The sequence below is a fragment of the Trichosurus vulpecula genome, chromosome 3, assembly GCF_011100635.1.
Source record: "Trichosurus vulpecula isolate mTriVul1 chromosome 3, mTriVul1.pri, whole genome shotgun sequence".
NCBI lineage: Eukaryota > Metazoa > Chordata > Mammalia > Diprotodontia > Phalangeridae > Trichosurus > Trichosurus vulpecula.
In genome coordinates, this window is record NC_050575.1 from 431,313,316 (window position 1) to 431,327,809 (window position 14,494).

Here is a 14,494-nt window from a genome sequence, read left to right on the forward strand (position 1 = left end):
TGTTTTTTTATGATATCTCATTTTCTTAGTTTTACTCTCTTTAGTAATAAAATAGTTCTCTGCAAAGTAGCTAACATGTTATCATGCTTTGCAACTACACAGTTGTCTCTACCTTGGTGCCCACGAGAAAGTTTCTTCATATTCATATTTCTCTAGTTTTTGATAAGTAGAAGATCTGTCTCTGCCTGTTCATAACATTAAACTGTCCCCATACAACAAGGCATCCTGCCACATTACTAAAAAAGAAATCCAAGTCCTCCAATCCACCGCGTAGATAATTTCCTCACCAAAAGTGTCCAAAATCCCATCTGAAGGCTGTTTCTTCCTAAACATATTTTAACAGTTTACATCAAAACAAGGTTATTTTTCTACTTGCTATTCAATATCAATATGCCTCTCCATAACAGGGGCAACATTCCACTCCCTTTGACAGTTAATGTCTTCCTTTATACAAAACTCCTTTTTGTGCCCTTTTCATGATTAACTGCTTCTTATGAAAAGAACACTAAAGAGAGGAAACAGGGTACCTTATGCAAGGTAGCTGCCCCTCCACTAAAATTCTTCTTCCATACCCCATCACACCTTAGAAGTGATCCTGGGTTCTCCAGGCACTGTCTGCAGAGGCAGAAAAGGGTTTTGACAAAGCCCTTCTTCCAAGGATGTCTATCTCCAAAGCTCCATCTTGGTGTGCAAAGGCTTATCCCACCGGGTTGACCATGAAGGGTTGAGTTGTTTCATCCATGGCTGCTTATGAAAACTATTTCCTGTGGGAAAGGAGGTTATTCTCTGTATCAGTCTACACATGGGACCCTTGATGAAATTGATGTAATCGATAAATTGATTTCATTGATCAGCAAATATTTATTAAATGTTTACTATGTCCCAGGCACTGTACATGTATAGCTGCAGAGCTACACTGTGGATACAGAATCAAAAATGAATAAGAACCTGCCCACATGGAGCTTATATTCTATTGGGGAGGACAGTATGTACATACTAAAATGATATACTGAATATAGCAACAAGTAAATAATGAAACACAAATAATAACAAAATAAATACAATGATGCAACAAAAGAAACAAATCCACAGCATACAAACAAAATAAACAAAAAATAAAATTCAAAACAAGGTAAAGGCAGTGTAAGTTAGGTGGGGAGGGGGAATCAGGAAAAGGTACAAAGTGGCACGTGAGCTTAGTTGTAAAGGGAACCAGGAATTCCAAGAGATGGAGATGAGACGGAAGTGCATGGCAGGCCAGTGCAAAGGGAGACAGGAGGAGAGTCCCATGTGAGGACTGCAAGAAAGCCAATTTGATTGGATCGTAGAGTAAATAAAGGGAAGTAATATGAACTAAAGCTGGGAAAGTAGCTGGAGCCGGCTTGTTCAGGGCTTTAAATGCCAAACTTGAGAGTGTATGTTGGCAGCTGTTTGAAAGATGAATGGGAGAGACGAGTGACTGATTGACTTGAAGCAGGGAGACTATTTAGGTTATTGCAGCAGTTCAGGCAAGAGACAGTCAATAAGCATTTATTAAGCACCTATTATGTGCAGGCACCGTGCTAAGGGCTGTGGATACAGAGAAAGGCAAAAGGCAGTCTCTGGTCTCAAGGGGAGAAACAACATACAAATAAATGATGTATAGACAAACTATATGGGATAAATAGAAACTAATCAACAGTGAAGGCACTAGAATCCAAGGATTGGGAAAGGCTTCCTGGAGAAGGAGAGACTTAAGGTGGGACTTGAAGGAAGCCAGGAGGCAGAGATAAGGAGGGAGAGCATTCCAGGCATGGGGGTAGCTGGGGAAAATGCCTGGAACCAAGAAATGGAGTATCTTGTTTGAAGAACAGCCAAGAAGCCAATGTGACAGAATCAAAGAGCATGTGGGGGTGAGGGTAGGGCCATAAGGCATAAGAAATCTGTAAAGACAGGAGGGGGCTAGGTTATGAAGAGCTTTAGAAGCCAAGCAGGATTTTGTATTTGATCCTGGAGGTGATAGGAATCCACTGGAATTTGTTAAGTGTGTGTGTATGTGTGTGTGTGTGTGTGTGTGTGTGTGTATGTGTGTGTGCGTGTGATGTAGTCAGACCTACACTTTAGTGGCTGAATGGAGGGTGAACTGGACCTGGGAGAGCCTTGAGGCAGGCGGATCCCCCCAGTAGCTATTGCAATACGACAGGCAGGAGGTGATGAGGGCATGGACCAGGGTGCAGGCAGTGTCAGGGGGATGAATTGGAGAGATGCTGCAGAGCTTGTATGTGGATGATGAGAGAGGGAGGAGTCAAGGAGCAAAGGACCTGAAATAAGATGGTGGGTGACCTTGTGAGTAGAGAGAAGGGAATAGATGGGAAAGGTCATGGATTCTTGAGCTGCTAAAGAAATTCAATTAAATCCGCATCCCAACGTCCCATGCTTGGAATGCTCTTCCTCCTCATCTCTGCCTCCTGGCTTCCTTCATGTCCCAGCTAAAATCCCACCTTCCGCAGGAAGCCTTTCCTGGTCCCCCTTAGTGCCAGTGCCTTTTCTCTGTTGGTTGTTTCCCATTTACCATGTCTATAGCTTCTCTGTACATATTTTCGGGTTATTACTTCCACTGAGGTCAGGGGCCATATCATGCACTCTTATCCCCTGTGCCTGACACATAGTAGGTTCTCATACATGACTGTTGAATTGAACACCAACATCTCTACTCGGACGTGCTGAACGCATGAAATGCCGCACCCCAAGGGCATCAATTTCAGATACATGGCAGGAAGGACATTCCGGGTTATATGGGAAGGAGAGGGCGAGAGTTGTAAGAGGTGACCTTCCCAGCCTTCCTTCATCCGTACCACGCGTGTCCTCTGATCTCACCCAACACTCTGCTCCTCTTCCTAAGCCTCAGTTTCCTCATCTGTAAAGTGCCAGCAATGTGTAGTAGTAGAGAGGGGCCAGCTTGGAAATCAGGAAGGTCTAGTTTCGTGTCTTGCCTCTGACACATCCTAGTTATGTGTGTGACCACAGTTTCTTCACTAGGACTCCCCTAAGTGGATGAGATCTCATTTCCAGGCCAAACGAAAACAACAAATATCTCCTTATTCAAGCCTGTGCAGGATAAATAAACTCCTTTCAGACTCAGTTTGGTAATCTGTAAAATGGGATGATAATGGCACTCGCTTCCCAGGGTCATTGTGACGATCAAATGAGATTTTGTGAAGTGCTTCGCCAACCTGAATGTGCCGTGTAAATGCCACCTATTGTGATACTGGGAAGCAGGGGAGTTCAGTAGAGCTGGCCTCTGAGCCAGGAAGATCTTGGTTTCAGTCCTAGCTCTAGCACATCCCAGCCGCGGGACCCTAGGCCAGTCATTTAACCTTAGGGCTCTAAGTTACTCTCTAAGACTTTTAAGTCGCAGCGAGGGAGCTGCCCAGTATTGTTAGAGGGGGTTTCCTCATTGGGGAGTCTCTTTTACCAATGAAATAAAAGGTTCAGTCCTATCCCTATCCCTCAAATGAGATGATGCCTGTAGAATGCTTTTTAAACTTTAGTGATATATGTACATTCATTCATACGTGCCTACATGTGTGTCTACAGGTGTCCCAAAAATCTTAGTGCACTTTAAAGTTTGGAGACTTTGGGGATCGTCTGTAGATATACATGTGTATGAACACGTGTACATATTACATGTGTATATACATAAATTATATACACATAGGTCTATGTGTGTGTGTTAGTTATCACTGTTATTGCCAGTGTGACCCAAGAACTCAGTTTTCTGCTGTATAAAATGAAGGGATTCTGGCTCTAAATCCTGTGATCTTGCCAAATAACTCAAAAACTTCATTGTTTGGGGGGATGGGGAGAGTACTAGTAATTCTGTCAAGAAGGTCCTAGATCTCTGATTGGGGTGTGTGTGTGTGTGTGTGTGTGTGTGTGTGTGTGTGTTATGTATTTATGTGTGTATGTTGTGGTATGTGTGTATGTGTATGCATGTGTGTGTGGTATGGTGGTATTTATGTGTGTGCGTGTTGTGGTGTATGTGCATGTATGTGTGTATGTGGTGTGGCATGTGTATGGTGTAATGTGTGTGTGTTGTGGGGTGTGTGTGTGTGTGTGTGTCCAGGGTGGGGGAAAGAAGCAGTGTCCTAGTAGACAACCCTCCCCGTGCATTGTTCATATGTTTCTGCCATCCCCCTTTCCCACCCTGTTCTCAGACTTAGGGGCATGATGGCAGGTCTAGACTATGTCCCAGTATTTGGATTGAGCTCCTGGGAAAGCCTGGAGAGGAGAGTGGAAAGACCAGAAGGAGCCTTCTGAGAGACATCCCTCCCTGCCCTCTGGGCCATCTTTTCCACCCCCTTCTCCAGTGACCGGATTCCTTTTCTCCACAGCTGCGCCTGAGCGGGGGCCGCAACCCTTACGAGGGCCGCGTCGAGGTGCTGGTAGAGCGAAATGGGACGCTGAAGTGGGGGACCGTGTGCGGGGAGAACTGGGGCGTCGTGGAAGCCATGGTGGTCTGCCGACAGCTGGGCCTTGGCTTTGCCAGTAACGCCTTCCAGGTAGGAACCAAACCTTTCCCTGGAGTCCCCTACCTCTCTGCCTGTCTAAATCCTGCCCAACTCTTCTGGGTCTGGTTCAAGGTCCAGCTCTTTTCCTTGAGAGACAAGTCTGGGTCAATGGACCCGAGTTTGAATCCTGGCTCTGCCCCTTACTACCTGTGGGACCTTAGGTAAATCCTTTCTGGGCCCCAGTTTCTTCATCTGTAAATTAGCCTCTGAGGTAGCCTTCCACCTCTGCATCTCTAGTCCATAACTATGATCCTAGACGCCTTTGTCAAACAAGAAGCTGCTGAGGACACATTCCCAGCTCTGGATTCTCACCCCAGCTTTTCCTGGGGATGGAGCAAACAGAGACCAGAGGGGAGGCTGAGGGAGGAGGGGGTGTGGCTTTGGTGATTTTGCAAAGGCTGAGCTAGGGGATGAGGCTGGGTGCTGAGCAGAGGATGGGGAACAGCTGGAGAGTGTCCTGCCTCCATGAAGCCCTGGCCCTCCCACCTCTCTAGCTCCCTATTCCCCTGCTGCAGGGATGCGGTAATGAGGCCAGCCAGCTCTCAGGCTGCTTGCAACAGCTGTTCCACATGCAACGTGGCATCTCAGTTAATGCTGTTTACAGCTGGCCCCAGCAGGAGGGATGCGGGGGAGAGCAGGAGCTGCTGTCAGGCTGCATCTCCCAGGGCAACAGAAAAACAGCCAGACATGTCGGCCCAGCCCCTATCGAGCACGGTGCACCCCATCTTGGGAGGCCGAGGTCACCTGAACCACGATCTGGCTTACAAGCGCACAGTGGCTGGAATGACCAGTGAGGAGGTGCCAAGCTGGCAGGGCCCCATCGCACTCTGGCCTTGATGATGCTGGACACTGACAGCGTAGCAGGGAGAAAGATCACTGGCCTGGGAATCAGCAGACCCGGAGACCTGACGCTCACTCAGAGGGTGTGTCCCTGCCGGGAATCCTGGCAAGCCTCTCCAAACCTATTAAATAGGAATAACCATAGAGGCCCTGGTTACACCATAGGGTTATGTGAGGGCAGATCACTTTGCAAACCTTGTTGTGGCTCAATCATTTTCAGTTGTGTCCGACTCTTATGACCCCATTTGGGGTTTTCTTGGCAGAGATACTGGAGCGGTTTGCCATTTCCTTCTCCAGCTCATTTTACAGGTGAAGAAACTGAGGCAAACAGGATTGAGCAACTTGCCCAGGGTCACACAACTTGTGTCTTAGGTAGATTTGAACTCAGGAAGATGAGTCTTCCTGACTCCAGGTCAGGCAGTCTGTCCATTGCACTACCACCCAGCTCCCCTTATGGGAACTCCATGCTACTAATCAGCAAGCATTTATTAAGCACCTTCTGTGTGCCAAGCCCTGTGCTAAGTGCCAGGGACACAAGATAAAAACAATCCCTGTTATCAAGAAGCTCCGTTCTAATGGGGGAGAGAACATTAAAAAAGAACCACATACATACAAAAAGACGTGTATATACAGGATACATTCAAAGTAGGTAGAGTTGCCTTGAATGGGGAAGCCAAAGTGTCTGCTTCCACCTCACCAACTCCCCCTTTCCCTCCTGTCAGCTTCCCCCACTCTGCAAAGTAGAAGGAAGATTTCTTGTTCATGATTCCCAGGTGAGAAGGTGCTCACTCTCATGGGCGGCCAGTGTTCCATGTGAGAATCAGCTCTGGGGCGGGGGTCCCTGCTCAGCCCCAGCCTCAAGGGAAAACCAGAGTCAGGCATGGCCGCGAACTGCATTAGCCATGTGACTTTGGTCGAGTCTCCCTCTCTGGGACTCAGTTTCTTCCTTTGTAAAAGGAGGGAGTTGGGCTAAGTGGCTCCTGAGGTTCCTCCCACCTCTAGATGGGTGACCCTATTATAAGGGACAGGGACTAAACCTCTGCTGCCATTGCTATTGAGAACTCACAGGTAAGGAACCGTCCTCCACCAGTGCAGATAGTCACCTTCTCTGAAATTTAGACCATTCCAGAGTTTGCTGGGGCACTGGGAAGTTAAGTGACTTGTCCGGGGTGATGCAGCCAGAATGTGTTGGTGGTGGGGCTCGCACCCGGGTCATTCTGACTCCAGCCAGGCTCTCTCACCACCACGTGATGCTGCCCCTCGCACGGTCTGCTATTGTGGGTACATAACAAATATTTGTTGGATTGAATTGAGGTAAATTGTCATTGTCATCGACTGCCACTTGGAGCAGTTAATAAGGTAGCACCTGGTGAAGTAGATAGAGTGCCAGGCCTGGACTCAGGAAGACCCGAGTTCAAATCCAGACTTAGACACTGACTAATTGTATGACCCTGGGCATGTCACTTAACTTCTATTTGCCTCAGTTTCCTCATCTGTAAAATTCGGATAATAGCCCCTCCCTCCCAGGGCTGTTGTGAGGTTAAAAAGAGATAATAATCCCAAGGCGCTTAGCCGTATAAATGTTAGCTATTATTATTATTATTAATGGTAATGATGATAACCTTCACTTGCAATATTGGAAAAGACCCTGAACTGGGGACTGAATGTTCCAGGTTCGTGTTCTAGCTCTGCCACTCACGGGATGCCCGGCCTCTAGCAAGTCGCTCTCCCTCCCCTGGCCCTGATCTCACACTCCCCTGCTCTAAAGCCTTTACTATTTCCCTAGCGCCTCCAGGATAAAATACAATCTCTTCAGTTTGGTATTTAGAGGCCTTCCCCGCCGCCTCCAAACCACCTTTCAGGCTTACTGCCGCAGCCTGATCATCTTCAGTGGATTCCCCGTTCTGACCACGCTGTCCTACCTGTCTTCCCCAGACACGGCCATCTAGATTCCACCTTATGCCTTTGGCCGGGTTTTCCTGGCATGTGGAAGGAGCTCCCTACTCACCTTCACGTCTAGAATGCCTAGCCTCCTTCGAAGCTCAGTTGAGGTGCTTCCTCCTCCAGGAAGCCTTCCCTGATGCCCTTAGCAATTAGCACTCCTTCCCTCCTCATTTGTCCTTTTTCTTTCCTTTTTTTTGGTGGTGGTGGTGAGGGCCAGGAAGAGCTCAGACTAGTAACATCATTGATATAGAAAACTCTCAGTGAGAAAACTCCCTCTGTCAATGCAGGCCAGCACCTTCCCTGAGACTGTTAGTCTTAGAGTTTCCTGGGGGCACTGAGAGAGTAAGCAATTGTCCAGGGTCACACAGTCAGGGAATGTCCAAGGCAACCAAGGCCTTCCTGACCCTGTGGCTAACTGTGCCCACTCTGCCTCATGGTTCATTCGTCTCTCTTTCATATTACCATAATAGGTCCTTAGGATCACAGACTCTAGAGCTGGAAGGAACCTCAGAGGCCATGTAGTCCAACCCCCTCATTTTACAGTGGAGGAAATTGAGGCCCATAGAAGTTAGGTGACTTGGTCAGGGTGACATGGGTAAGTAAGCATCAGAGACAGGATTTGAACCTGGGTCCTGTGACCCCTGAGCCAGGGCTCCTTCCTCTGTACCACACAACAGCATGTGAACTTGAAGGCAAACAGCATTTCTCTTTTGTCTTTGTAATCTCAACTCCTCACGGTGCCTGGCACAGAGTCAGCACTTGTTGGGTCGGACGGGCCTCATTTTCCCCCCTCCATCACTAGGCTACCAAGAAGCTCCTATGAGAGGGCAGCTAACAAGGACAGGCCTCCCCCTACAGGGCAAGCGCAGCTCAGTACATTGTTCTTTCCTTTCTTCCTTGGCCTAGGAGACCTGGTACTGGCACGGGGACATCGACGCCAACACTGTGGTCATGAGCGGGGTCAAGTGCTCCGGGACAGAGATGGCCCTGTCACACTGCCGCCACCATGGAGAGAACGTGGCTTGCCCCCAAGGCAGGCATCACGCTGCCGGCGTCGCCTGCTCGGAAAGTGAGTGGCTCTTGATGCCCATCCCTTCCCACCCTGCAGGGGAGCGGAAGCAGAACCTGGATTCTCGGCGGGGGGGGGGGGGGGCTCTTACTAGGTATTTGTTCTTTCTCCTAGTAGAGTGTAGGCCCCTGGAGGACAGGAACTGTCTCCCTTTTGTTTTTGTATTCCTAGTGCCTAGTACAGTGCCTGACACACATAGTAAGGGCTTAATAAGTAAAAGTTTTTTCAATTGAATTAAATGACCATGCTGTAAGGGGAAATAGGAGAGGCAGCAGGACACAGTGGAAAGTGCACTGGATTTGAATTGGGACCTGAGTTCAAATCTTACCTTTCCTACTAACTATCTGTGTAACCTCAGGTCACTTGCACCTCCCTGGGACTCAGTTTCTTCTTTCATAAAAAATGAGAAGGTTGGACTAGATTATCTCTAAGGAAACTTCTAGTTCTAAATTCTGTGATCCTGTGACCTCCATACCCAACTGGAAGAGAGAGAGATCAGAAAATCCAACTGTCATCAAAAGAAAGGAATTTCAGGGTAAGGAAGCACTCCCCCCACCACCTCCACAGGTCATTAAGGCATTTCCAAGTGAACCAACTAATTCCTGATAGCCGATCCTCCCATAGCATCATCCTCCTCTTCTTCTTCCCCATCCTCTTTATTACCATCACCATCACCACCATCATCACCATCACCACCACCATCATCACCATCACCACCACCACCATCACCATCATCATCACCTTTATCATCATCATTGTCATTTGTCAGAGAACTTTATACGGTGCTCTTTTGTCACAGATGTTACTCGAACCTGTTGACGACCCTGTGAGGCGGGTGCCTCAGGTAGCCTTATGCCCATTTTATAGCTGAGGGAACTGAGGCCCAGAGGAGAAGTAAAGTGATCTGCCCAATATCACACAAAGAGCCCGCAGTAGCAGACATCGAACCCAGATCTTCTGCTTCTGTATCAGTAAGGCAAGATCCATGACCTTGCAGTTGACCATGAACATGCCTGTATAGTTCAGATTTGCAAAGTATAAGAGATTCTCTAGGTAGAAGGCAGGGGAAGTATGACATTTATTTAGACACCAGAGGATCAAATCCCAAAACCAGTAATTCCAATTTGACATAGCACCAATTGTATTCCAAAACTAGTAAGTCCACCTCAATGTAACAACAAAGAAATTATAACACAGTATTACAGCAAAGAACCTAGACAATCCTGTAACCTTCCCCGCTGCTGGGGCCTTCCCATAAACACTCACGAATCCCAACTGTCTGCTTGCCTGTGTCCTCTTCCCCCCTCAGTTCTCTGGTCTCTACTCTCTGCTCTGCATTCTCTCTGCAGCTCTTTCTTGTCTCTTCACAGCTCTCTGAGTTCTGTAGCTTGCTAGTCTGCAGATTCTCAGCTCTGTTGTCTCAGAGTTCTTATTTCTTCTCCTTGGGCTGAATTCTCAATTCTTAATGGCTACCTTCTGGGTATATACACTCTTCTTAGGTCCTGAGGGCCTCATGTCCAGTCAGTGAAAAGGTGTAGGCCTGGGGCTTAGCATTTAGTAAGTAAAGGGTGTAGGCCTGTCTCTAATCAAACCTCCCTTAACTGGCCCCACCTGAGGCCTATGGATGGGAAAGCTCTTTAATCACTGATTCATAGCTTCTAAGTCCAGGAGATTTCCATTGAACCACACTGCCTCTCGAGCCCTTCCCAGTTTGCTGTTCTTTACTCACTTACAAAGCATTTCCACATCTGTTCTCCTTTGATCTGCCTGTAAGTAGCAATGGTAGATTTTGAACCCAGGTCTCCCAACTCCTGACCTAGCACTCTCTCTACTACACCAAATTCTGTGATTTGTGTGTGTGTGTGTGTGGTAGGGGGCAGTTCTTTAAGGACAGACCTTGAACTGCATCAGTTTGAGGAACTTCTCATGTGGAAACTCTCTTTCCTGGTGCAGATCTGAGATCTAGAACTTGAAATCTTAGGAAGAGCCTGGGACACAGAGCAGTTAAGTGACTCGTCTAGCATCAGATAGCCATGCCGTGTCAGAGGCAGAACCCAGGTCTTTCCTGACTTTGATTACATTCTATCCACTATGCCATACTTCCGATTATTAAAAACACACAAACAAACCCAAGGACATAGATGTGGGTTGGTGGTTCCAACCACTATCCCTGCTCTGGAATCAGGAAGATGGTATATTTGAGTTAGTTTCAATTAAATTCTATTCAGATACTATATATAATCTGATGTGCATGTATGTGTATGTACACACATATATAATTCAGATTATATTATTATATATTAGTAATATGTTGTTGTTTGGTCATTTTTTGGTTGTGTCTGACTCTTCATGACCCCATTTGGGGTCTCCAAATTTGCCTCTCCATTTGCCTCTCCAGCTCATTTTTACAGATGAGAAAATTGAGGCAAACAGGGTTCAGTGACTTGTCCAGGGTCACACAGCTAGTAAATTTCTGAGGCCAAATTTGAACTCAGGTCCTCCTGACTCGAGGCCTGGCACTCTATCCACTGTGCCACCTAGCTGCCCATTGTGTAACATACTATAGAATATATTACATATTATTCAGATTACATTATATTAAATTTGATTCGGATTATAACATAATCTGAATTCTATATATAATCTGAATCAAATTTAACCAATCAAATGATCGACATACAGATAAAGAGATGATAAGATAGAGAAACAGAATAGGTAGATAAACAGGATAGAATAAACAGACAAACAGATGATAGACAGATAGATGATAGACAGACAGATGACAGACAGACAGACAGATGATAGACAGATGATAGACAGACAGATAGACAGATAGGTAGCTAGACAGAGCCTACTGTATGCAGACATGGTCACCTAGCTCAGCCCTCTGCCAGGGGCTTGTGGGGGAATATGAACTTCAGATAAGACGAAGGGCCTGCCCTCAATACTCTAACAATAGCTGGTATTTATGGAGCCTCTGAAGTTTGCAGCACTCTTTGGGAGCCTCATAGTCCTGAGGCAGGGAGGGCCCTCAGATGTTACTCTCTCCATATTATGGATGAGGAGACAGAGGTTCAGAAGATCACCCTGCATCTAGATCTCTTCTGCTTCCAGGTCCCATGCTCTGTCCACTTCTCGACACTGAGGCCTCTGAAGCTGCTGGTCTAGTAGCCATTCAGCGAGCATCTTTAATGCTTCCTCCTTCTTTCTGCCAGGCACAGTGCTGAGTGCTCCAGATACCAAAAGAGACAAAAGACAGGCCCTGCCCTCAAGGAGCTTACGGTCTAATGGGGGAAACGACATGCAAACAAATATGTACAAACAAACTATATACATGGGATAAATAAGAGATAATTAACAGAGGGAAGACACTGGAAGGAAGAGGGATTAGGGAAAGCTTCCTGTAGAAGGTGGGATTTTAGTTGGAACTTAAAGGAAGCCAGGGAGGTCAGGAACCAGAGCAAAAGGAGAATGCTCCAGGCATGCGGGACAGCGAGAGAGAATGCCTGGATCTGAGAGAGGGAGCGTCTTGTTTGTGGGACAGCCAGGAGGTCCATGTCACTGGACAAAGAGTACGTGCCAAAGAATAAGCTGTAAGAAGACTGAAAAGGTTGGAGAAGGAAGGTGGCTGAATGAGGGATGGACTAGAAGGGAAGAGCCTGGAAGCAGACCCCACCCCCAGCAGCTATTGCAATAATCCAGGTGGGAGGTGATGAGGGTCTGCACCAGGGTAGGGGGCAGAGGAGAGAAGGGGGCATATTGGAGAGATGCTGCAGAGGTGACATCCACGAGCCTTGGCAACAGCCTGGATATGGGGGAGGCATGAGAAAGAGGGAGGAACCCAGGATAAGCAGTAGTCTGGGAGCCTGAGGCATGAGAAGGATGGTGGTGCCCTCTACAGTAATAGAGAAGGTAGGAGGCAGGCAGGGCTTGAGGCAAAGTTAATGAAATCTGTTTTGGACATAGCAATTTAAGATGTCTACTGGACATCCAGCTCAAGATATCTGAAAGGCAGCTGAAGATGTGAGATTAGAAGTTAGCAGAAAGATTGAGGCAGGAAAGGTAGATTTGAGAGTTGAAGAGGGAGAAAGTTACTAACACTCGGAATCAAGGGAGGCTTTCTGAAAGAAGCGGCAATTTAAATGGGCTAGGTAGAAATTCCCTTCCTTTCTCTCCTTCCTACTCCATTGATAGATGGTTTAAAAATTATAAACTAATTAACCAGAGAGAGAGAGAGAGAGAGGGAGGAGGGAGAGAGGAAGGGAGGAGGAAGGAAGGAAGGAGGGAGGGAGTGAGGGAAGGAAGGAAGGAAGGAAAGAAGGAAGGAAGGAAGGAAGGAAGGAAGGAAGGAAGGAAGGAAGGAAAGGAAGGAAGGAAGGGAAGGAAGGAAGGAAGAAAGAAAGAAAGAAGAAAGAAAGAAAGAAAGAAAGAAAGAAAGAGAAGAAGGAAGGAAGGAAAGAAGAGAGGAAGGAAGGAAAGAAAGAAAGAAAGAAAGAAAGAAAGAAAGAAAGAAAGAAAGAAAGAAAGAGAAAGGAGAAAGGAAGGAAGGAAGGAAAGAAGAAGGAAAGAAGGAAAGAAAGAAAGAAGGAAAGAAAGAAAGAAAGAAAGAAAGAAAGAAAGAAAGAAAGAAAGAAAGAAAGAAAGAAAGAAAGAAAGAGAGAACAACCAGGAATATGCTGGTCAATTCGTGGTGCCACATTTATGGAATCACACCAGCAATGAAGCAAGTGTCCAGAGGAGAATGACCAGTGTGTTGAGATGGAATGGAATGGAAGGGCACTTATTAGCACTTTTTGCTAAGTGCTGGGAATAGAAATGGAAAATCGAGACAGTCCCTGCTCTCTAAGAGTTCACGTTCCACCCTGCCCCTCCAAATAAAACATGGAGGAGAGAGGCCAGCCCTGTTCTTCTCAGCCTGAAGGGCAGACCTGGAAGTGATGGGTGGAAGTTCTAGAGGCGGACTTCACCTTGAAGTAAGGATCTGAAAATACAGTGTGTGATCTCAGAACATTCTCTCTCTTTTTCAGGCACTCTTGTGCCTACTTTATGGGACAGTCTTACTCCTATTAGTGTAGAGGCTGGGCAACCTCCTCTTTGGGATACTGTACAGGAGAAAACATTCCTGTCGAGTTTGGACCAGACAGACTCTAAGGTTTCTTCCTACACTAAAATTCTTCGATTTCGTGAATTCAAGTGAATTCATAAAATCATCAAGAGGTTGAAATTCAGGGAATGGCAAACATGTCAATCTAGACACAAGGAATAATGTGGAAAAACAAAGTTGAGGAGTTGTTTGAGGGATAGAGAATAATCCACTTTGGTTGGAGCATTGTCTTAATGGAGTGAAGTAACTAGAAAAGGTAAGTGGAGAGAAAAAAAAAGATAGGTTAGCACCAAATGGTGGGAGTCCCTGAAGGCGGACCCAAGGAGATTCAACATTTCTGTTGGTTGCTTTAATTGTGCTTCATCATTTTCTTTCCTCCTCACACCCTGGGGCCGGGTCACCCTCTCTGCCTTCCTGGCGCATGGAAGCTGCCCCTGACCTGGTCCTCAATGCCGAGCTCGTCCAGCAGACGACATACCTCGAGGACCGGCCCATGTTAATGCTTCAGTGCGCCATGGAGGAGAACTGCCTGGCATCCTCTGCTGCCCAGACCTCACCCACCACAGGCTACCGCCGGCTACTTCGGTTCTCCTCCCAGATTCACAACAATGGCCAGTCGGACTTCCGTCCCAAGAACGGCCGCCATGCATGGATCTGGCATGACTGCCACAGGCAAGTGTCCGCGGCTCCCCTCACCCTGTCCCCGTCACTTCCCCACACATCCCCCCTGGGAGGTGTCACCAAGGCTTCCTTCCATGGGCTTTGTGAGCATTCATCCTAACTCATTTGCCCTCTCCTTCTGTCTGGATGTGGTGTAGTGACAACAGAAACAGCAGCAACAGTAATAATGATATATAGGAGCTATCATCGTAATGATTATTGTCATATACAATCATGATACCGATGGTAAGTTATAATTATCGTCGTGATGTGTGATGACGATATAAGTTATAATTATGATGATGATAAAGAGTGAGGATATTTAAT

At 46.8% G+C, this 14,494-nt stretch overlaps 1 protein-coding gene across 2 annotated transcripts in view; it reads left to right on the forward strand.

The window, feature by feature from the left end:
• LOXL2 (lysyl oxidase like 2) overlaps nt 1-14,494 on the forward strand; it is a 163,247-nt gene that overhangs the window by 126,529 nt on the left and 22,224 nt on the right. For both annotated transcript variants that reach the window (XM_036752881.1, XM_036752882.1), the window contains 3 exons: nt 4,374-4,541; nt 8,241-8,403; nt 13,936-14,179. In XM_036752881.1, the coding sequence (XP_036608776.1) occupies nt 4,374-4,541; nt 8,241-8,403; nt 13,936-14,179 (575 nt within the window). The remainder of the gene's footprint in view (nt 1-4,373; nt 4,542-8,240; nt 8,404-13,935; nt 14,180-14,494) is intronic.